This window comes from Oncorhynchus mykiss, chromosome 1 (genome assembly GCF_057628025.1).
Source record: "Oncorhynchus mykiss isolate SJ-2025 chromosome 1, ASM5762802v1, whole genome shotgun sequence".
NCBI lineage: Eukaryota > Metazoa > Chordata > Actinopteri > Salmoniformes > Salmonidae > Oncorhynchus > Oncorhynchus mykiss.
In genome coordinates this window covers 905,185-930,000 of record NC_143022.1, presented here as the reverse complement: position 1 = coordinate 930,000, position 24,816 = coordinate 905,185, and the positions used below count along the sequence as shown (strand labels likewise).

At 47.7% G+C, this 24,816-nt stretch overlaps 1 protein-coding gene across 4 annotated transcripts in view; it reads left to right on the top strand.

Annotated features, from left to right (window-relative positions):
- jade3 (jade family PHD finger 3) overlaps nt 1-24,514 on the top strand; it is a 36,359-nt gene extending 11,845 nt beyond the window's left edge. For 2 of the 4 annotated variants that reach the window (XM_036977554.2, XM_090223892.1), the window contains exons 2-11: nt 2,047-2,106; nt 2,966-3,048; nt 3,233-3,390; nt 3,498-3,688; nt 6,671-6,882; nt 9,695-9,862; nt 15,569-15,685; nt 16,117-16,653; nt 21,659-21,776; nt 22,348-24,514. In XM_036977554.2, coding sequence (XP_036833449.2) covers nt 2,058-2,106; nt 2,966-3,048; nt 3,233-3,390; nt 3,498-3,688; nt 6,671-6,882; nt 9,695-9,862; nt 15,569-15,685; nt 16,117-16,653; nt 21,659-21,776; nt 22,348-23,354 — 2,640 coding nt within the window. In that variant the 5' untranslated portion in view covers nt 2,047-2,057 and the 3' untranslated portion in view covers nt 23,355-24,514. Of the gene's footprint in view, nt 1-2,046; nt 2,107-2,965; nt 3,049-3,232; nt 3,391-3,497; nt 3,851-6,670; nt 6,883-9,694; nt 9,863-15,568; nt 15,686-16,116; nt 16,654-21,658; nt 21,777-22,347 lie in introns of those variants that run through there. The other 2 variants (XM_090224311.1, XM_090224737.1) reach the window with 2 other exon arrangements.
- Nucleotides 24,515-24,816: the final 302 nt, after the last annotated feature.

The window sequence follows — 24,816 nt, the reverse complement described above, 5'->3', positions numbered from 1 at the left end:
GGCTCGGGTGGTTGATGTCATTGATATTTTTGGCCTTCCTATGGCATCGGGTGGTGTAGGTGACCAGGAGGGCGGGAAGTTTGCCCCTGGTAATGTGTTGGCAGAACGAGGTTTTAAGCCAAATGTCTTCAGCCTCCTGAGGTTGAATAGGTGGTGTTGTGCCTTCTTCAACACACTGTCTTTGTGGGTGGACCATTTTAGTTTGTCTGTGATGTGCACGCCGAGGAACTTGAAGCTTTCCACCTTCTCCACTGCGGTCCTGTCGATGTAGATGGGGGGGTGCTCCCTCTGCTGTTTCCTGAAGTCCACAATCATCTCCTTTGTTTTGTTGACGTTGAGTGAGAGGTTATTTTCCTGCCCTCACCTCCTCCCTGTAGGCTGTCTCATCGTTGTTGGTAATTAAGTCTACCACTGTTGTCGTATACAAACTTGATGATTGAGTTGGAGGCATACTTGGCCACGCAGTCATGGGTGAACAGGGAGTACAGGAGGGGGCTGAGCACGCACCCTTGTGGGGTCCCATTGTTGAGGATCAGCGAAGTGGAGGTGTTGTTTCCTACCTTCACCACCTGGGGGCGTCCCGTCAGGAAGTCCCAATTGCACAGGGCGGGTTCAGACCCAGGGACTCAAGCTTAATGATGAGCTTGGAGGGTACTATGGTGTTGAATGCTGAGCTATAGTCAATGAACAGCATTGTTACGTAGATGTGCCTCATGTCGAATGGGACAGAGCACTGTGCAGTGTGATGGCAATTGCATCGTCTGTGGATCTATTGGGGTGGTAAGCAAATTGAAGTGGGTGTCAGGTAAGGTGGAGGTGATATGATCCTTGACTAGTCTCTCAAAGCACTTCATGATGACAGAGTTATTAATTACACTTTGGACATCGAATGTTCCTGAGTGGCCTAGTTAGTTGACTTAAATCGGCTTTAAAATGGCGGTCTAGCAATGATCAACAAGCAACTTTACAGAGCTTGAGGAATGTAACGAATGTGCAAATATTGTACAATCCAGGTGTGCAAAGCTCTTAAACTTACCCAGAAACACTCTGCTGTATCACTGCCAAAGGGGATTCCAACATGGTGACTCGGGGTTGAATACTTCCCTAATCAAGATATATTTGTTTTTTTATTTTTAATATTTTAGTATTTTTCTTCCACTCTGACAGTGTTTTGTGTAGATCGTTGACGAAAAATTACACATTTAAATCCATTTTAATTCCACCTTGTAACAACAGAATGTGTTCAAAGTCGAGGGGTGTGACTACTTTCTGAAGGGACTGTATCTAATGCAGACATACGTTTTGTAGGCAAACGCCTCGATGACACCGACAGTCACTGCATTTTGGTACACCGGAAGTAAATACATTTCCAACGGAATGTTGCGTTTGTCCTGCAGCGTGTGTCCCGCAGCGTGTGTCCCGCAGCGTGTGTCCCGCAGCGTGTGTCCCGCAGAGTGTGTCCCGCAGCGTGTGTCCCGCAGCGTGTGTCCCGCAGCGTGTGTCCCGCAGCGTGTGTCCCGCAGAGTGTGTCCCGCAGAGTGTGTCCCGCAGAGTGTGTCCCGCAGAGTGTGTCCCGCAGCGTGTGTCCCGCAGCGTGTGTCCCGCAGAGTGTGTCCCGCAGAGTGTGTCCCGCAGAGTGTGTCCCGCAGCGTGTGTCCCGCAGCGTGTGTCCCGCAGCGTGTGTCCCGCAGCGTGTGTCCCGCAGCGTGTGTCCCGCAGCGTGTGCCCCGCAGAGGCAGTTGCAGTATGTTCTGTGTGGTGCCTACGTTGCATAAATCCAACCTATGCATCAAACTGTATGTGTAGACTTGACAGAAATAGAATCAGAAGGTGAATGTTGAACTTTTGTTGCACATATCCATTATGTTGGATTACATAATGAAGAAAGTTTGACTCCAGAATTTTACGCTGCGGATCTGATGGAGGCCTAATGCTCCCCTGAATGTTTCTAAGTTGACGCTAGTACAAAGGCCCCATTCTGCAAGCTATTCTGGCTCTTAGCTCTGTCATGTCTTCTACCTCTGATGTCTCCTCTTCTCCCTGTAGGATCCGTGAGGATGAAACGGCTCAGGTCTTCAAGCAGCAGTGACAGTTCTGACAATGAGAGTGAGTTCCAACTGTCTTTACATCATGACACGATGACACCCACGACAGTCATTCAGAATAACATGCTGTCTGTAAACAGAGAAAGGCTTTAAATGTTTTTTAACATGAACCGCTCTACCCCCTCTTCCTCTCGCTAAAGCCTTCCGCGTACTTTATGTCGGCGAGTTCGGAGTGAACTGAACCAGTCACATACTCCCGTAAAAGACCTTCGCTTGAAAAATGATTTTAAACTGCAATAGTACTAGTTGTCCATTTTGGGACGCCGTATACAAATTCTCAAAATAATCTGAATTAATCTAAGATATCTCAAGAAATCTGTCATTCATTTTGAAGTTGTTGCCGAGGAGCTCTTAGTCATCAGATGTTTGGTTCAGTATTTCTCAAGTGGAAACGATTAGTGTCTCGTTGAATGACCACCCACTTCATTGGAGAATCCCTCCTGTTAACCAATCACGAAGTGGTGTAGACTTTGGATACAGGCTGGGGGAAAAACTTTGCCGAAGACCAAATCGAATAAAAACATCACAATGTCATAATATTTGTACAAACTGTTCCAGATGGGAAGAAGGCAAATGCCTTAAACCTCTCTACCCCCCCCCCCCCCCCTCCCTCTACCTCTCTAACCCTTCTACACCCTCCTCTACCTCTCTCTACCCCCCTCCCCTCTATCTCGTTCTACCACCTCTCTACCACCTCGTTCTACCTCTAACCCTTCTACACCCTCCTCTACCTCTCTCTACTCCCCTCCCCTCTACCTCGTTCTACCACCTCTCTCTACCACCTCGTTCTACCTCTCTCTAACCCTTCTACACCCTCCTCTACCTCTCTACTCCCCTCCCCTCTACCTTGTACTCCCCAGGTCCTTCCACCTCCTTCTGCTCCTCTAACAAGTATGGAAGTAAACCTGGAACCCCCGCCTCCGTGCCCAAGAAACCAGCAGAGGTACGCCATGCTGCCGTTCCTGTCCTGCACACCTCACGTCAGCTTCCTGAGTGTTTTGTCCCAAATGGCACCCTATTCCCCACAGGGCTCTGGTCAAAAGTAGTGGACTATGTAGGGAATAGGTTATCAATTGGGACACAGACAATGTAATGTGTGTATTTGTGTCTCCTCTCCTCCTCTCTAGGTGTTCAGGAAAGACCTGATCAGTGCCATGAAGCTGCCAGACTCTCACCATGTCTCCCCTGAAGACTATTACCTGCTGGGGGACACCTGGAGACAGGAGTGGGAGAAGGGGGTGCAGGTGCCCGCCTTCCCTGAAACCATCCCACAGCCCTCCATCAGGTAATCACGCCTCCACTAGTCTCTGTACCTCAGGATGCTGATTTCTCAGGATGCTGAGTAATAGCCACTGCTAGCCTCTCATTGTGTCTGCGTGCATCTGTCTGTAGGAACATAGCGGAGAAGCCTAAGGAGGTGTTGTTCACCCTACAGAAGAGGTATATCCAGTGTTGGAGCCAGGCCTCGACAGAGACGGGTTACGTTAACATCAAGGAGCTGGCTGAGGCCATGTGCTCTTATGACCTGGATAACATGGACCTCTACTGGCTGCAGGCACTCAACGCTGAGCTGGAACACATGGGTAAGGAGTCAACGCTGAGCTGGAACACATGGGTAAGGACTCAACGCTGAGCTGGGACACATGGGTAAGGACTCAACGCTGAGCTGGAACACATGGGTAAGGAACACAACGCTGAGCTGGGACACATGGGTAAGGAACACAACGCTGAGCTGGAACACATGGGTAAGGAACACAACGCTGAACTGGAACACATGGGTAAGGACTAGTGGTCGACCGATTATGATTTTTCAACGCCGATACCCATTATTGGAGGACAAAAAAAGCCGATACCGATTAATCGGACACTTTTAAAAATGTATTTGTAATAATGATAATTACAACAATACTGAATGAACTTATTTTAATTTAATATAATAAATCAATTTAGCCTCAAATAAATAAGGGTAGAGAAAGCTTGATGGACACTAAGAAAGCTTTGTTGTAGAGCATTTAACACAAAATTCTGGGAGGGGCCAGCTGAGTATAAGACTGTATCATCTGCATATAAATGGATGAGAGAGCTTCCTACTGCCTGAGCTATGTTGTTGATGTACATTAAGAAGAGCTAGGGGCCTAGGATCGAGCCTTGGGGAACTCCCACTCTTTGAGAGAGGTAGTGAGCAAACCAGGCCAAAGACCCTCAGATACCAATACTCCTTAGCTGGCCCACAAGAATGGAATTGTCTACTGTATCAAAAGCTTTGGCCAAGTCAATAAAAATAGCAGCATGTCATTGCTTAGAATCAAGGGCAATGGTGACATCATTGAGGACCTTTAAGGTTGCAGTAACACATCCAGAACCTAAGCGGAAACCAGATTGCATACCCAAGAGAATACTATAGACATCAAGAAAGCCAGTCAGTTGATTATTGAAGTTTCTCCAACACTTTTGATAAACAGGGCAAAATAGAAATAGGCCTATAACAGTTAGGATCAGCTTGATCTCCCCTTTTGAATAATGGACGAACCGTGGCTGCCTTCCAAGCAATGGGAACCTCCCCAGAAATGAGAGACAGGTTAAAAAGGACAGAGATAGGCTTGGCGATGATAGGGGCAGCAACCTTAAAGAAGAAAGGGTCTAAACCATCTGACCCAGATGTTTGTGGGTCAAGTTTCAGGAGCTCCTTTAGCACCTCGGACTCAGTGACCGCCTGCAGGGAGAAACTTTGTAGCGGGGCAGGGGGAAAAGGGGGAGGAGCATCAGGGATAGTCACATTAGAAGGGGAAAAGAGGGAGGAGCATTGGGGATAGTTGCATTAGAAGGGGAAAAAGGGGGAGGAGCATCAGGGATAGTTGCATTAGAAGGGGTGGGAGATGAGGACATGTTGGACAGGCAAGGAGGCATGGCTGAGTCAAATAGGAATCCTAACTTAATGAAGTGGTGATTAAAGAGCTCAGCCATGTGCTTCTTGTCAGTAACAACCACATCATCAACTTTAAGGGACATGGGCAGCTGTGAGGAGGAGGGTTTATTCTCCAGGTCTTTAACCGTTTTCCAGAACTTCTTGGGGTAAGACCCACAGAGAGAGAACTGTTCCTTAAAGTAACTGACTTTGGCCTTCCGGATAGCCTGAGTGCACTTTTCTAATTTGCCTGAACGAGAGCCAGTCAACCTGAGTATGTGTGTGCCAAGCCTTTCGCCAAATGCAATTCTTGAGGTGGAGTAACTCTGCCAGGTCACGGTCGAACCAGGGGCTAAACCTCTTTTTAATTCTAATTTTCTTTATGTAGGCGTTTGTTAACAATACCACTGAAAATATCAAAAAATAAGGTCCAAGCGTCTTCGACAGAGGGGATCACGCTGATTCTATACCATTTTACAGAGGCCAGGTCATGAAGGAAGGCTTTCTCGTTAGTTTTTTACCAAGCGTCTATGACAAATCAGGACAGGTCATTTCACTGTGCTGCCCTTACGAACACAGGCTGTAAAACCGTGATCACCAAGGTCATTACAGAAAACACCAGACTGATACCTATCAGGATTATTTGTGAGGAAAATATCGAGGAAGTAGCCTTTTCTGGGTGTTTGGAGTCATACCTTGTGGGATTGGTGATAATCTGAGAAAGATTTAGGGAGTCCCATTGCTTTAGGACTTGGTAATATGGTTTAAGCATGTCCCAATTTAGGTCACCAATCATGTTCAATCAATTGCATTTATCACAGGTGGACTCCAAGTTGTAGAGACATCTCAAGGATGATCAATGGAAACAGGATGCACCTGAGCTCAGTTTTGAGTCTCATATCAAATGGTGTGAATACTTATGTAAATAAGTAATTTGTTTATTTTATTTTTAATACATTTGTAAAACTTTCTAATAACCTGTTTTGGCTTTGTCATCATGGGCTATTGTGATGTCATTATGGGCTATTGTGATGTCATTATGGGCTATTGTGGTGTCATTATGGGCTATTGTGGTGTCATCATGGGCTATTGTGATGTCATTATGGGCTATTGTGGTGTCATCATGGGCTATTGTGATGTCATTATGGGCTATTGTGATGCATTATGGGCTATTGCGATGTCATTATGGCCTATTGTGGTGTCATTATGGGCTATTGTGGTGTCATTATGGGCTATTGTGGTGTCATTATGGGCTATTGTGGTGTCATTATGGGCTATTGTGGTGTCATTATGGGCTATTGCGGTGTCATTATGGGCTATTGCGATGTCATTATGGCCTATTGTGGTGTCATTATGGGCTATTGCGATGTCATTATGGCCTATTGTGGTGTCATTATGGGCTATTGCGATGTCATTATGGGCTATTGTGTGTAGATTGACGGAAAACAGTTAATACATTTAGAGTAAGGCCTGTCTATATAAGGCTGTAATGTAACAAAATGTGGAAAAGGTCAAGTGGTCTGAATACTTTCCGAATGCACTGTATGGCCTTAGAGAAAAGAGGGAGGTTTGGAGCTCTCGCAACAGTGTTCTGACTAGGTCTATTCCCAAGACCTGTAGAGGAGCTATGTTTTGATTGGTGTATTATTCTGTCTCCCAGGGGAGGGGCCTGTAGACGAGTTGACGCTGGAGCGCACCATTGAGGCGTTGGAGCGTCATTGCCATGACAACATGAACCACGCCATCGACACCGTAGAAGGGCTGGGCATCGAGTACGACGAGGATGTCATCTGTGACGTGTGTCGCTCCCCCGACAGCGAGGAGGGCAACGACATGGTCTTCTGTGACAAATGTAACATCTGTGTTCACCAGGTAAGAACCTACAATCACTGATTTTGCGCATAGCGGCTATTTTGAAGAAGGCTTTAATTGCAATGAGAGTAATGTGGTTGTTTTTATATACATTAGTTAAATGCACTGGTTATAAGTCGCTCTTGATTAAGTGCTAATTAACTCTTAATTAATACTTTTTTCTACACGTACCCAGTTCTCTGACAGTCTCTCATCCCTCAGTTGAACCCTTCATCATAAATACATCTAACCCACTGTGTTAACCCACTGTGTTAACCCACTGTGTTAACCCACTGTCAATTCAATTTAAGGGCTTTATTGGCATGGGAAACTTATGTTTACATTGCCACAGCAAGTGAAATGGATAATAAACTATACAAAATTAACAGTAAACATTACACTCACACAAGATCCAAAATAATAGAGACATTACAAATGTTATATTTAATATATACAGTGTTGTAACGATGTGCAAATGGTTAAAAGTACAAAAGAGAACATAAATATGGGTTGTATTTACAATGGTGTTTGTTCTTCACTGGTTGCCCTTTTCTGGTGGCAACAGGTCACACATCTTGCTGCTGTGATGGCACACTGTGGTATTTCACCCAGTAGATATGGGAGTTTATCAAAATTGGATTTGTTTTCGCATTATTTGTGGGTCTGTGTAGTCTGATGGAAATATGTGTCTATAATACGGTCATACATTGGGCAGGAGGTTAGGAAGTGCAGCTCAGTTTCCACCTCCTTTTGTGGGCAGTGGGCACATAGGCAGACCTGGCTCTCAAGAGAAGACAGGCTATGGTGACCTTTCTTAATAGCAAGGCTATGGTCACTGAGTCTGTACATAGTCAAAGCTTTCCTTAACTTTGGGTCAGTCACAGTGGTCAGGTATTCTGCCACTGTGTACTCTCTGTTTAGGGCCAAATAGCATTCTAGTTTGCTCAGTTTTTTTGTTAATTCTTTCCAATGTGTCAAGTAATTATCTTTTTGTTTTCTCATGATTTGGTTGGGTCTAATTGTGCTGCTGTCCTGGGGCTCTGTGGGGTGTGTTTGTGAACAGAGCGTCAGGACCAGCTTGCTTAGGGGACTCTTCTCCAGGTTCTTCTCTCTGTTGGTGATGGCTTGGTTATGGAAGGTTTGGGAGTCGCTTTCTTTTAGGTGGTTGTAGAATTTAACAGCTCTAGCGGGTATCGGCATAATTCTGCTCTGCATGCGTTATTTTGTGTTTTACGTTGTACACAGAGGATATTTTTGCAGAATCTCAATTTGGTGAATTCTTGATTGGTGAGTGGACCCCAGACTTCACAACCATAAAAGACAATGGGCTCTATGACTGATTCAAGTATTTTTAACCACATTCCTAATTAGTATGTTGAAATGTTGTTCCTTTTGAATGCATAGGAGACCCTTCTTGCCTTGTCTCTCAGGTGGTTCACAGCTTTGTGGAAGTTACCTGTGGCGCTGATGTTTAGGCCGAGGTATGTATAGTTTGTTGTGTGCTCTAGGGCAACGGTGTCCAGGTGGAATTTATATTTGTTGTCTTGGCAGCTACCCTTTTATGGAACACCATTATTTTAGTCTTAGAGATTTACTGTCAGGGCCCAGGTCTGTCAGGGCCCAGGTCTGTCAGGGCCCAGGTCTGTCAGGGCCCAGGTCTGTCAGGGCCCAGGTCTGTCAGAATCTGTACAGAAGATCTAGGTGTTGCTGTAGGTCCTCCTTGGTTGGGGACAGAAGCACCAGATCATCAGCAAACGTTTGACTTCAGATTCTAGTAGGGTGAGGCCGGCGGCTGCAGTTCGAGTCGGGTGAGGCCGGCGGCTGCAGTTCGAGTCGGGTGAGGCCGGCGGCTGCAGTTCGAGTGCCCTTGCCAAAATCGTTGATATATGTTGAAGCGGGTGGGGCTTAAGCTGCATCTCTCTCACCCCACGGCCCTGTGGAAAGACATGTGTGTTTTCCCAATTTTAACCGCACACTTGTTTTTGTAAATAGATTTTATAATGTCGTATGATTTTCCCCAACACCACTTTCCTTCACTTTGTATAGCAGACCCTCCAAATTGAGTCAAAAGCTTTTTTGAGATCAGCAATGCATGAGAAGACTTTGTTTTGGTTTGTTTCTTTGATTTGACATTTGCTCAGTACATTGTTTTCACTGAGGAAATGTATGAGTCTGCTGGATTTTCCCAAGGTTGCTGTTGACGCATATCCCACGCTAGTTATTGGGGTCAAATTTGTCTCCACTTTTGTGGATTGGGGTGATCAATCCTTGGTTCCAAATATTGGGGAAGAAGCCAGAGCTGAGGATGATGTTAAGGAGTTTAAGTGTGGCCTGTATATTTGATAATTTCATTGAGGGTACCATCAACACCACAGGCCTTTTTGGGTTGGAGGGTTTGTATTTTGTCCTGTTGTTCATTTCAATGTAATTAGAGAATCCAGTGGAATCTGCTAGTCTATAATAGTTGATTCTTCTAAGATTTGTATTTGATCATGTCTATGTTTTTGCTGTTTGTTCTTTGTTATAGGGCCAAAAAAATGGAGAAGTGGTTTATCCATACATCTCTGTTCTGGATAGATAACTCTTTGTGTTTTAGTGTTTTCCAATTTTCCCAGAAGTGGTAGTCTATGGATTCTTCAATTACATGGAGCTGATTTCTGTCGTGGTGTTCCTCCCCACCCGTAGTGTATTTCTGTATTGTTTTAGTGATTCCCCATCCTCAGGTCTCCTCTGCCTGTTAACCTACTGTCTCTCTCCTGCCCAGGCGTGTTATGGTATAGTGAAGGTACCATGTGTAGTCCTAACTCTCTCTCCCTGCCCCCCCCCTGCCCAGGCGTGTTATGGTATAGTGAAGGTACCAGATGGTAACTGGCTGTGCAGGACGTGTGTCCTGGGCATCGACCCCCAGTGTCAGCTGTGCCCCATCAAGGGAGGGGCGATGAAGGCTACGAGGGCGGGCACCAAGTGGGCACACGTCAGCTGTGCCCTGTGGATCCCTGAGGTAAAAATGAACACCTTTTTATGCATTCATCTGTCTGTCAGAATGTGGTGTTAAAACAGTAAAGCTGACTGACGGTCCCGTGTATCTCTAGCTGACTGACGGTCCCGTGTATCTCTAGGTGACTGACGGTCCCGTGTATCTCTAGCTGACTGACGGTCCCGTGTATCTCTCGCTGACTGACGGTACGGTCCCGTGTGTCTCTCGCTGACTGACGGTACGGTCCCGTGTATCTCTAGCTGACTGACGGTACGGTCCTGTGTATCTCTAGCTGACGGTACGGTCCCGTGTATCTCTAGCTGACTGACGGTCCCGTGTATCTCTAGCTGACTGACGGTCCCGTGTATCTCTAGCTGACTGACGGTCCCGTGTATCTCTAGCTGACTGACGGTCCCGTGTATCTCTAGCTGACTGACGGTCCCGTGTATCTCTAGCTGACTGACGGTCCCGTGTGTCTCTCGCTGACTGACGGTACGGTCCCGTGTGTCTCTCGCTGACTGACGGTACGGTCCCGTGTATCTCTAGCTGACTGACGGTACGGTCCCGTGTATCTCTAGCTGACTGACGGTACGGTCCCGTGTATCTCTAGCTGACGGTACGGTCCCGTGTATCTCTAGCTGACTGACGGTCCCGTGTATCTCTAGCTGACTGACGGTCCCGTGTATCTCTAGCTGACTGACGGTCCCGTGTATCTCTAGCTGACTGACGGTCCCGTGTATCTCTAGCTGACTGACGGTCCCGTGTATCTCTAGCTGACTGACGGTCCCGTGTATCTCTAGCTGACTGACGGTCCCGTGTATCTCTCGCTGACTGACGGTACGGTCCCGTGTGTCTCTCGCTGACTGACGGTACGGTCCCGTGTATCTCTAGCTGACTGACGGTACGGTCCCGTGTATCTCTAGCTGACGGTACGGTCCCGTGTATCTCTAGCTGACTGACGGTCCCGTGTATCTCTAGCTGACTGACGGTCCCGTGTATCTCTAGCTGACTGACGGTCCCGTGTATCTCTAGCTGACTGACGGTCCCGTGTATCTCTAGCTGACTGACGGTCCCGTGTATCTCTAGCTGACTGACGGTCCCGTGTATCTCTAGCTGACTGACGGTCCCGTGTGTCTCTCGCTGACTGACGGTACGGTCCCGTGTGTCTCTCGCTGACTGACGGTACGGTCCCGTGTATCTCTAGCTGACTGACGGTACGGTCCCGTGTATCTCTAGCTGACTGACGGTACGGTCCCGTGTATCTCTAGCTGACGGTACGGTCCCGTGTATCTCTAGCTGACTGACGGTCCCGTGTATCTCTAGCTGACTGACGGTCCCGTGTATCTCTAGCTGACTGACGGTCCCGTGTATCTCTAGCTGACTGACGGTCCCGTGTATCTCTAGCTGACTGACGGTCCCGTGTATCTCTAGCTGACTGACGGTCCCGTGTATCTCTAGCTGACTGACGGTCCCGTGTATCTCTAGCTGACTGACAGTCCCGTGTATCTCTAGCTGACTGACGGTCCCATGTATCTCTAGCTGACTGACGGTCCCATGTATCTCTAGCTGACTGACGGTACGGTCCCGTGTATCTCTGGCTGACTGACGGTACGGTCTCGTATCTCTGGCTGACTGACGGTACGGTCCCGTGTATCTCTGGCTGACTGACGGTACGGTCCCGTGTATCTCTAGCTGACTGACGGTACGGTCTCTAGCTGACTGACGGTCCCGTGTATCTCTCGCTGACTGACGGTACGGTCCCGTGTATCTCTAGCTGACTGACGGTACGGTCCCGTGTATCTCTAGCTGACTGACGGTACGGTCCCGTGTATCTCTGGCTGACTGACGGTACGGTCTCGTGTATCTCTAGCTGACTGATGGTACGGTCCCGTGTATCTCTAGCTGACTGACGGTCCCGTGTATCTCTAGCTGACTGACGGTCCCGTGTATCTCTAGCTGACTGACGGTCCCGTGTATCTCTAGCTGACTGACGGTCCCGTGTATCTCTAGCTGACTGACGGTCCCGTGTATCTCTAGCTGACTGACGGTCCCGTGTATCTCTAGCTGACTGACGGTCCCGTGTATCTCTAGCTGACTGACGGTCCCGTGTATCTCTAGCTGACTGACGGTCCCGTGTATCTCTGGCTGACTGACGGTACGGTCCCGTGTATCTCTAGCTGACTGACGGTCCCGTGTATCTCTAGCTGACTGACGGTCCCGTGTAAATCTAGCTGACTGACGGTCCCGTGTATCTCTAGCTGACTGACGGTCCCGTGTATCTCTAGCTGACTGACGGTCCCGTGTATCTCTAGCTGACTGACGGTACGGTCCCGTGTATCTCTGGCTGACTGACGGTACGGTCTCGTGTATCTCTGGCTGACTGACGGTACGGTCCCGTGTATCTCTGGCTGACTGACGGTACGGTCCCGTGTATCTCTAGCTGACTGACGGTACGGTCCCGTGTATCTCTGGCTGACTGACGGTACGGTCTCGTGTATCTCTAGCTGACTGACGGTACGGTCCCGTGTATCTCTAGCTGACTGACGGTCCCGTGTGTCTCTCGCTGACTGACGGTACGGTCCCTGTATCTCTGGCTGACTGACGGTACGGTCCCGTGTATCTCTGGCTGACTGACGGTACGGTCCCGTGTATCTCTAGCTGACTGACGGTCCCGTGTATCTCTAGGTGACTGACGGTCCCGTGTATCTCTCGCTGACTGACGGTACGGTCCCGTGTATCTCTAGCTGACTGACGGTCCCGTGTATCTCTAGCTGACTGACGGTACGGTCCCGTGTATCTCTGGCTGACTGACGGTACGGTCCCGTGTATCTCTGGCTGACTGACGGTACGGTCTCGTGTATCTCTGGCTGACTGACGGTACGGTCTCGTGTATCTCTAGCTGACTGACGGTACGGTCCCGTGTATCTCTAGCTGACTGACGGTCCCGTGTGTCTCTCGCTGACTGACGGTCCCGTGTATCTCTAGCTGACTGACGGTACGGTCCCGTGTATCTCTGGCTGACTGACGGTACGGTCTCGTGTATCTCTAGCTGACTGACGGTACGGTCCCGTGTATCTCTAGCTGACTGACAGTCCCGTGTATCTCTAGCTGACTGACGGTCCCGTGTATCTCTAGCTGACTGACGGTCCCGTGTATCTCTAGCTGACTGACGGTCCCGTGTATCTCTAGCTGACTGACGGTCCCGTGTATCTCTAGCTGACGGTACGGTCCCGTGTATCTCTAGCTGACTGACGGTCCCGTGTATCTCTAGCTGACTGACGGTCCCGTGTATCTCTAGCTGACTGACGGTCCCGTGTTACTCTAGCTGACTGACGGTCCCGTGTATCTCTAGCTGACTGACGGTCCCGTGTATCTCTAGCTGACTGACGGTCCCGTGTATCTCTGGCTGACTGACGGTACGGTCTCGTGTATCTCTGGCTGACTGACGGTACGGTCCCGTGTATCTCTGGCTGACTGACGGTACGGTCCCGTGTATCTCTAGCTGACTGACGGTACGGTCTCTAGCTGACTGACGGTCCCGTGTATCTCTCGCTGACTGACGGTACGGTCCCGTGTATCTCTCGCTGACTGACGGTACGGTCCCGTGTATCTCTAGCTGACTGACGGTACGGTCCCGTGTATCTCTGGCTGACTGACGGTACGGTCTCGTGTATCTCTAGCTGACTGACGGTACGGTCCCGTGTATCTCTAGCTGACTGACGGTCCCGTGTATCTCTAGCTGACTGACGGTCCCGTGTATCTCTAGCTGACTGACGGTCCCGTGTATCTCTAGCTGACTGACGGTCCCGTGTATCTCTAGCTGACTGACGGTCCCGTGTATCTCTAGCTGACTGACGGTCCCGTGTATCTCTAGCTGACTGACGGTACGGTCTCGTGTATCTCTGGCTGACTGACGGTACGGTCTCGTGTATCTCTAGCTGACTGACGGTACGGTCCCGTGTATCTCTAGCTGACTGACGGTCCCGTGTGTCTCTCGCTGACTGACGGTCCCGTGTATCTCTAGCTGACTGACGGTACGGTCCCGTGTATCTCTGGCTGACTGACGGTACGGTCTCGTGTATCTCTAGCTGACTGACGGTACGGTCCCGTGTATCTCTAGCTGACTGACAGTCCCGTGTATCTCTAGCTGACTGACGGTCCCGTGTATCTCTAGCTGACTGACGGTCCCGTGTATCTCTAGCTGACTGACGGTCCCGTGTATCTCTAGCTGACTGACGGTCCCGTGTATCTCTAGCTGACGGTACGGTCCCGTGTATCTCTAGCTGACTGACGGTCCCGTGTATCTCTAGCTGACTGACGGTCCCGTGTATCTCTAGCTGACTGACGGTCCCGTGTTACTCTAGCTGACTGACGGTCCCGTGTATCTCTAGCTGACTGACGGTCCCGTGTATCTCTAGCTGACTGACGGTCCCGTGTATCTCTGGCTGACTGACGGTACGGTCTCGTGTATCTCTGGCTGACTGACGGTACGGTCCCGTGTATCTCTGGCTGACTGACGGTACGGTCCCGTGTATCTCTAGCTGACTGACGGTACGGTCTCTAGCTGACTGACGGTCCCGTGTATCTCTCGCTGACTGACGGTACGGTCCCGTGTATCTCTCGCTGACTGACGGTACGGTCCCGTGTATCTCTAGCTGACTGACGGTACGGTCCCGTGTATCTCTGGCTGACTGACGGTACGGTCTCGTGTATCTCTAGCTGACTGACGGTACGGTCCCGTGTATCTCTAGCTGACTGACGGTCCCGTGTATCTCTAGCTGACTGACGGTCCCGTGTATCTCTAGCTGACTGACGGTCCCGTGTATCTCTAGCTGACTGACGGTCCCGTGTATCTCTAGCTGACTGACGGTCCCGTGTATCTCTAGCTGACTGACGGTCCCGTGTATCTCTAGCTGACTGACGGTACGGTCCCGTGTATCTCTGGCTGACTGACGGTACGGTCTCGTGTATCTCTGGCTGACTGACGGTACGGTCCCGTGTATCTCTAGCTGACTGACGGTACGGTCCCGTGTGTCTCTCGCTGACTGACGGTACGGTCTCGTGTATCTCTAGCTGACTGACGGTACGGTCCCGTGTATCTCTAGCTGACTGACGGTCCTGTGTGTCTCTCGCTGACTGACGGTACGGTCCCTGTATCTCTGGCTGACTGACGGTACGGTCCCGTGTATCTCTGGCTGACTGACGGTACGGTCCCGTGTATCTCTAGCTGACTGACGGTCCTGTGTATCTCTCGCTGACTGACGGTACGGTCCCGTGTATCTCTAGCTGACTGACGGTCCCGTGTATCTCTAGCTGACTGACGGTACGGTCCCGTGTATCTCTAGCTGACTGACGGTCCCGTGTGTCTCTCGCTGACTGACGGTCCCGTGTGTCTCTCGCTGACTGACGGTCCCGTGTATCTCTAGCTGACTGACTGACGGTCCCGTGTATCTCTAGCTGACTGACGGTCCCGTGTATCTCTAGGTGACTGACGGTCCCGTGTATCTCTCGCTGACTGACGGTACGGTCTCGTGTATCTCTAGCTGACTGACGGTACGGTCCCGTGTATCTCTAGCTGACTGACGGTACGGTCTCGTGTATCTCTAGCTGACTGACGGTACGGTCCCGTGTATCTCTAGCTGACTGACGGTACGGTCCCGTCTATCTCTAGCTGACTGACGGTACGGTCCCGTGTATCTCTGGCTGACTAACGGTCCCGTATATCTCTAGGTGAGCATCGCGTGTCCAGAGAGGATGGAGCCCATCACCAAGGTGTCTCACATCCCCCCCTCCCGCTGGTCTCTCATCTGCAGCCTCTGTAAACTGAAGACTGGAGCCTGTATACAGGTGAGTATGGTGGTTGGACTGTGTGTTTCTGAACATATTTAGGTGACTAGATATCACAAGTCTCTTGGTTTGTTGTTCACACTCGTAGTGTCTTAGTTTGTAGTATAGTGTGGTTTAACTTTTGTATTGGCTCGTGAAGTGTGTATTAACTCAGGGGTTCTCAAACTTTTAGAGACCCCTTCTGTGATAGTTAATTAATCAGGGGCCCCCCTCCTAATGAGAACACAACTGCAGTGAGATAGAAATAAGATAAGGAGCGTCACTGTGGCAGTGCATGGCCATCCGAACCAAGTCTCGGGCCTTTGTTAGTAATATTAATTAAAAAATTACATGCAAAAAAAAAAGTTATATATATTTTGAAATCTACCTCCTGTAGGAGCTCACTTTGACAACCCCTGAGTTAATGAACCTTGTCCTCCTGCATCCCTCAGTGCTCAGTGAAGAACTGCACCATCCCGTTCCATGTGACGTGTGCCTTCGAGCACAGCCTGGAGATGAAGACTGTCCTGGATGAAGGAGACGAGGTGAAGTTCAGGTCCTACTGCCTGAAGCACAGCAAGCCCAAGAACCAGGCCTCCTCCGACCCACCAGCCCCCGGCCTCAGCCCCTGTCAGCCATCCCACAGCAAGCAGTCCAAGGCAGGGGAGCCCGGCTCCGGTCTCAGTCCGGCCCGGTCCAAACCCCCCGTAGACCCAGAGAGGGGGGGCCTGAGGGCCCAGAGGTTGCTAGAACTAGAGGAGGAGTTTTCTACTCTGATTCACCCTGAGGAGCTGGCCCTGAACCTGGGCCTCCCTCCCAGCCTGCTGGACTTCATCTACCAGTACTGGAAACTGAAGAGGAAGAGCAACTTCAACCGTGCTCTGCTGCCCCCTAGTGAGGAGGAGGGTAACCTGCTGCTGTTGCCTCATGAAGACAGCATCCACACACGGATGAGGATGTTCATGCACCTCCGACAGGACTTAGAGAGGGTTAGTATTACTTATATTGTATTTAATATAGATATACACGGAGTATACAAGCATAAAGAACACCTGCTTTTTCCATGACAGACCGACCTTGATCCCTTATTTATGTCACTTGTTAATTCCACGTCAGTGTAGATGAAGGGGAGGAGACGGGTTAACCTTTCTGATCTCCCCATCCCGGATCCGGGTTCGTGAATACAGACTCAAGCTCATTACCATAACGCAACGTTAACTATTCATGAAAATCGCAAATGAAATGAAATAAATATGCTAGCTCTCTGTCATCTCAGATTTTCAAAATATGCTTCTCAACCATTGCAAAACAAGCATTTGTGTAACAGTATTGATGGCTAACGTAGCATTTAGCATTAGCATTCAGCTGGCAACATTTACACAAAAAAACAGAAAAGCATTCAAAAAAATCATTTACCTTTGAAGAACTTCAGATGTTTTCAATGAGGAGACTCTCAGATAGCAAATGTTCAGTTTTTCCTGAAAGATTATTTGTTTAGGACAAATCGCTCCATTTTCTGCGTCACGTTTAGCTATGAAAAAACCCCTGTATCCAGGATTGTGTAAATCTATCAGCAAGCTCATTAGCATAACACAACGTTAACTATTTATGAAAATCGCAAATGAAATGAAATAAATATGCCATCTCTCAAGCTTAGCCTTTTGTAAACAACACTGTCATCTCAGATTTTCAAAATATGCTTCTCAACCATAGGAAAACAATCATTTGTGTAAAAGTAGCTAGCTAGAGTTAGCATTTCGCGTTAGCATTTAGCGTTAGCATTAGCGTTAGCATCCAGCACGCAACATTAACAAAAACATAAAAGCCTTCAAATAAAATCATTTACCTTTGAAGAACTTCTGATGTTTTCAATGAGGATACTCTCAGTTAGATAGCAGATGCTCAGTTTTTCCAAAAAGATTCCTTGTGTATTAGAAATAGCTCCGTTTTATACATCACATTTGGCTACCAAAAAAAATCCATAAATTCAGTCCTCAAAACGCAAACTTTTTTCCAAATTAACTCCATAATATCGACTGAAAACATGGCAAACGTTGTTTAGAATCAATCATCAAGGTGTTTTTCACATATCTCTTCATTGATACATCGTTCTTGGACACATGCTTTCTCCCCTGAATCAAATGGTAAAGTAGAAGCAGCTGGCAATTGCGCACCGAATTCGACGCAGGACACCAGGCGGACACTTGGAAAATGTAGTCTCTTATGGTCAATCTTCCAATGATATGCCTACAAATACGTCACAATGCTGCTAAGACCTTGGGCGAACGACAGAAAGTGTAGGCTCATTTGTTGCGCAATCACAGCCATATAAGGAGAGAATGGAAAACAGAGCATCAGAAATTCTGCTAATTCCTGGGTGATGCATCATCTTGGTTTCGCCTGTAGAATGAGTTCTGGGGCACTTACAGACAAAATCTTTGCAGATTCTGAAACTTCAGAGTGTTTTCTTTCCAAAACTGTCAAGAATATGCATAGTCGAGCATCTTTTCGTGACAAAATATCGCGCTTAAAACGGGAACGTTTTTTATCCAAAAATGAAATAGCGCCCCTAGAGCTCTAACAGGTTAAAGGAGGATATTTAAGCTTTGAGACAGTTGAAACATGGTTTGTGTACACTACCGTTCTACAGTTTGGTCACTTTAAATGTAATTGTTTTTGAAAGAAAAGCAAATTGTCCATTAAAATAACATCAAATTGATCAGAAATACAGTGTAGACATTGTTAATGTTGTAAATGACTATTGTAGCTGGAAACGGCTGATTTTTTATGGAATATCTACATAGGCGTACAGAGGCCCATTATCAGAAACTATCACTCCTGTGTTCCAATGACACGTTGTGTTAGCTAATCCAAGTTTATCATTTTGAATGGCTAATTGATCATTAGAAAACCCTTTTGCAATTATGTTAACACAGCTGAAAACTGTTGTTCTGATTAAAGAAGCAATAAAACTGTCCTTCTTTAGACTAGTTGAGTATCTGGAGCATCGGCATTTGTGGGTTCGATTCCAGGCTCAAAATGGCCCTGAAACAAAGACCTTTTTTCTGAAACTCGTCAGTCTATTCTTGTTCTGAGAAATGAAGGCTATTTCATGTCAGAAATTTGGATTAGCTAACAACGTGGAACACAGGAGTTATGGTTGCGCACATGTATGTACATCTATATCTATCTACATCTAAAATCAGCCGTTTCCAACAACAATAGTTATTTTAATGGACCAAAAATATGCTTTTCTTTCAAAAGGACATTTTGGACATTTGTAAGTGACCCCAAACTTTTGAACGGTAGAGTATGTGTGCTATTCAGAGGGTGAATGGACAAGACAAAAGATTTAAGTGCCTTTGAACGGGGAATGGTTGCAGGCGCCAGGCGCACCGGTTTGTGTCTAGAACTGCAATGCTGCTGGGTTTTTCACACTCAATCCTTTCCCGTGTGTATCAAGAATGGTCCACCACCCAAAGGAAATCAAGCCAACTTGACACAACTGTGGGAAGCATCGGAGTCAACATCCTGTGGAACGCTTTACCGCCTTGTGGAGTCCATGCCCCGACGAATTGAGGCTCTTCTGAGGGCTAATGGGGGTGGGGGGCCAACTCTATTTTTTAGAAGACGTTATCCACACATACGGATGGATGGTCATGCACCCCAGATGATACTTTTATATACGTTGTAAATTATACTACACTGAACCCAAATATAAACGCAACATGTAAAGTGTTGAAATTTAAGATACCAGAAATGTTCCATACGCACAAAAAATGTCGCTAAAATTTTGTGGATGACTTAGTTTACATCCCTGTCAGTGAGCATTTCTCCTTTGCCAAGATAATCCATTCACCTGACAGGTGTGGCATATCAAGAAGCTGATTTAACAGCATGATCGTTTACATAGGTGCACCTTGTGCTGGGGACAATAAAGAACACTCTAAAATGGGCAGTTTTATCACACAACACAATGCCACAGATGTCTCAAGTTTTGAGGGAGCGTGCAATTGACATGTTGACTGCAGGAATGTCCACCAGAGCTTTTGCCAGAGAATTTAATTTTCATTTCTCTACCATAAGCTGCCTCCCAACGTCATTTTAGAGAATTTGGCAGTATGTCCAACCGGCCTCAACCCCAGGACCTCCACATCCGGCTTCTTCACCTGCGGGATCGTCTGAGATCAGCCAGTTGATGAAACTGAGGAGTATTTCTGTCTGTAATAAAGCCCTTTTGTGATGGAAAAACGCATTCTGATTGGCTGGGCCTGGCTCCCCAGTGGGTGGGCCTATGCCTTCCTAGGCCCACCCATGGCTGCGCCCCCCTACCCAGTCATGTGAAATCCATAAATTAGAGCCTTATTTATTTCAATTGACTGATATCCATATAGAGTACGTTCAAAATTATTCAGAGCCCTTCCCCCTTTTTCCACATTTTGTTATGTTAGACTTTATTCACATTTTTTTTATCCTCATCAATCTACACTCAGTATCCCATAATGACAAAGCAAAAACAGGTTTTTAGATATTTGTGTAAATGTATCTTAAAAAACAGAAACGGTATTTAAATAAGTATTCAGACCCTTTGCTACGAGACTCGAAATTGAGCTCAGGTGCATCCTGTTTCCATTGATCATCCTTGAGATGTTTCTACAACTTCATTGGAGTCCACCTGTGGTAAATTCAATTGATTGGACATGATTTGGAAAGACACACCTGTCTATGTAATGTCCCACAGTTGACAGTGCATTTCAGCATTGAAGGTCCCCAAGAACACAGTGGCCTCCCATTCTTAAATAGAAGTTTGGAACCACCAAGAACCACAGGTTCACCTTCACCCCAAAGTACTGAGTAAAGGGTCTGAATACTTATGTAAATGTCATATTTCAGTTTTTTATATTGAATACATTTGCAATTTTATTTTTTTACCTGTATTTGCTTTGTCATTATGGGGTGTTGTGATGTCATTATGGGGTGTTGTGATGTCATTATGGGGTGTTGTGATGTCATTATGGGGTGTTGTGATGTCATTATGGGGTATTGTGATGTCATTATGGGGTGTTGTGATGTCATTATGGGGTGTTGTGTGTAGATTGACAAGGGGAAAACATTGTATTTCATCCATTTTAGAATAAGGCTGTAATGTAACCAAATGTGGAAAAAGAAAAGGGGTCTGAATACTTTCTGAATGAATTGTAAAATTGTTAGATGTTGAGTTTCTATTTTTGTTCAGCATAGTTCTATGAACTCTGAGCTCTGTCGTATCAAGATCTGAGTTGGGTGCTTCTATGGGATGGCAGGTAGCCAGGGGTTGCCGGTTCTAATTCAGGATCTTACAGGACTAATCTGTCACCGTGTTGTTCCCTGCAGGAGAGGAATTCGGTTATGGGCCCGTACATAATATAACCTTCCCTTCAGAATGTAAAAAGTTAAGCAAGGAATGAGAGTAGGCTACCTGCCACCGTAACAGGGAGGGGGAGGGTTACGGTGTTGGGGAGGGTGACAGAGGTTAGGGCTCAGGTCTCTGGAATGGTTAGGGGTCAGGCCTGGGGGGCAAAGAGGTTAGGGGTCAGGCCTGGGGGCCAAAGAGGTTAGGGTATATAAAAGTGCTTCAAAAAGCTGGAATATTGGGGGTGGGGAATGAGTGCAATTCAGAAGAGCTCAGAAGAGAAAACAAATTCAATTCCTGTAGATATTCCCTCAAAGTTAAGCTAAAATAGGCAAATGAAGAATTGTTTCCATCACACACGTTTTACTAAATCCACACACAAGTAATCAAATGTAAAAGAATTATACAAGGATCCAACCCAAAAAATGGAATAATAATCAGAACAAGTACAATAGATCTGTATAGCTTGACCTCTAAATCAATTCATTTATCCCAGGGGAGATGGAAACTATAAAACAGCCACCAGATGGAGACAGATTGCTGGGTGGCTTAGGGTGAGTGTTTGTTAGCTCACCTGACGGCCGTGTTGTGTCCCACTACAGGTGAGGAACCTATGTTACATGGTGAGTCGGAGGGAGAAGCTGAAACTGTCTCAGAGCAAGGCCCAGGAGCAGATCTTCAACCTCCACGTCAAACTGCTCAGCCAGGAGATCTCCGCTGGTAAGATTTGTGTGTGGCCGTATCCGAATAACCATACTTGCATAATGGGTATTTTGGATATGTGAAAAAATAACATTTTATAGTATGTGAAATTAGTATGCTTTATAGGCCAGGATGTCATACTCATTTATGCATTAAAAAAATTATATATTTTTTCAACTAGGCAAGTCAGCTGCACTACTCGGGAGCGATATCCCTATGGGGCTAGTTAGTGACCATCAGTAAATTAAAGTACATGGGACAATATTATAAAATGTCAATAGCTCCAAATTTCAATGACTTAACCTCAAACCAACTATAAATAGTAAAAAAATCATATTAACAAGACAACTAAAAGATATCTTCTCATTGTGTAATTTATTGACGGCCCCTAACTAGCCCCAGAGCTAGGCTGCTCTAATTGACTCTCATTTGTAGTCAGTCATGGCCACTGCATTTCTTTCTGATTGACCCTCATGGTGGTGTGGGAGGAGAGGGGAATAACCCATAATTCTGATTGGCCCTCATGGTGTGGGAGGAGATGGGGACTAACCCATAATTCTGATTGGCCCTCATGGTCTTTTCTCTCCAGGTCTGCCGGTGGACAGCATGTTGTTCCGGCCTCCTCCCAGAATCACCCTGACGCTGAAGATGCCCAAAGTGTCGCTGGGTAACGGGAAGACCGGCTCCAAGTCAGGCAACGGCCCCCTGTGTCCAGATAACAGCGGGAACGTTCACCAACGCAGTGGGGGAGGGAAGGGGCTAGGGAAGGGGGGGGGGCTGGGGAAGGGTAAGGGGGGAGGGTTAGGTAAAGGAGGAGGGAAGCCTCAGCTCCATGGGCGAGGCAAGAGAGAGGAGTGCTCCAATGGCAGCCTGCTGTCTGCTTCAGGTCAGTCACGTAGGGAGGGGAGTAATGCCACTGGACCAACACTGACTAACCGTGCTGCCAGGGGCTCAGCCCTGACCATTAAACAGACTGGCAAGCCTCTAATGGGTAAACCGTTGACGCTCCACCCTGCCCTACATGGCCACCCTTCCAATGGAAACGGCAAACTGGACCAGGAGCGGACAGGCCCCGTCCCTAGATCCAACGGCGTGATGGAGAAGATGGTGGGCGTGGTCCAGAAGGACAGCTCTTGTCAGACCCCCAGCGAACAGGAAACCAGCGAGGGTTCAGGGGTCAAGGCCAGCCAATCAGTCAGCTTCAGTGATTCCACCATGGAGCACTTCAGCCGGTCGTTCAAGGAGGCGACGGTCAGCTTGGTGCGGACCACGGAGGACCTGCGGGGGGACAAGGTGTCCCAGAAGGGTAAAGGCACCAGATCAGCCCAGGACCGACCCTGGGCCAAACCAGTTCCCGGAGTCCCCCAGGGACTCGGTGGTACCAGATCAGCCAAGGACCGACCCTGGGCCAAACCAGTTCCCGGAGTCCCCCAGGGAATCGGTGGTACCAGATCACCACCCTACAAGGAGACGGATGGATACTGCCCTGACCTGGAACTCAGTGACTCAGAGCCAGAGGCTAAAGGTCAGAGGTTGAGGCAGGGTAGGGTAAAGCAGAGCCTGGGGGGGTCCAGTAGGACCTCAGTACAGAGGTGACAGCCATGACATGACCTTTGCCCCGGCTCTGTCTGAGCGAGCAGCTCTCTGGTCATGGGGCAGAGCCAGAGCCCCTACAATGGCTGGGCCATCTATCTATTGTACACAGGGACAGGAGCACAGGACTGCTGCATGACAGGCGTCCTGACCCAGATCATCACCTCAGTGGGACTCTAAGCCACATGTCTTCTTTAATGGATTTTTGTTCTCTCTCCCTCTATGCTCGGTGTGAATGGAATGCCCTTGGACTGTCTCCTGATTAAACTACTTGTCTGTTTATTTCTGTCTTCTTTGCTCTGGCTAGAAATGATTAGAGCCTGAATGATGGGGGTTTCTTTTTTGGGGAACACACACACACACACACACACACACAACTTACTGATGTTGATTTGAGTGTTTTACATCGGAGAAATTAAAGTGTAATTTTTCCACACTGAAGTCTCGTAAATTGCCATCCAAAATTAGCAATTGTCAAATGTCGATTTTCATCCTATTGGTCGTGCTCTATAAATGATTTTCTGTTCTGTACTCAACCTCCCTATCTAGGTTAACATCTACATAATAGGTGAATCTACTCAACCTCCCTCTCCTTTTCTCTCGCTCTTTTGCGATCTCTTGAACTGCCAGCATTAGAATCTCTTGAACTGCTAGCATTAGCATCTCTTGAACTGCCAGCATTAGCATCTCTTGAACTGCCAGCATTAGCATCTCTTGAACTGCCAGCATTAGCATCTCTTGAACTGCCAGCATTAGCATCTCTTGAACTGCCAGCATTAGCATCTCTTGAACTGCCAGCGTTAAGCATCTCTTGAACTGCCAGCGTTAGCATCTCTTGAACTGCCAGCATTAGAATCTCTTGAACTGCCAGCATTAGCATCTCTTGAACTGCCAGCGTTAAGCATCTCTTGAACTGCCAGCGTTAGCATCTCTTGAACTGCTACCTATCCTTTCCCATCATTTCAGATGAGGAGACTGTCGTTCAACAGCCAGTTCTTCCGTTAGTCTCCATTTCCAGAGTTGGACAGAGGGAGTCTCTTTAAGGGAATCATTGTGTTCAATAGCACATGTTTTTGATATGTATGAATATGAAATTCACTGACTGTGTATTGGTATGATTTTGTATCCTTTTTACTAGGGAATAAATAGTATATTTAATCAAATTCGATATTTGGTGACATTTTTGACCCCTGGAACAGAAGAGCTGCAGGGTTATGGAACCTGATGCTATGGTGTACGACTGGTGGGGGTGTATGTTCTGACTGGTGGGGGTGGAGGGTCTGACTGGTGGGGGTGGAGGGTCTGACTGGTGGGGGTGTATGTTCTGACTGGTGGGGGTGGAGGGTCTGACTGGTGGGGGTGTATGTTCTGACTGGTGGGGGTGGAGGGTCTGACTGGTGGGGGTGGTGGGGGTGTATGTTCTGACTGGTGGGGGTGTATGTTCTGACTGGTGGGGGTGTATGTT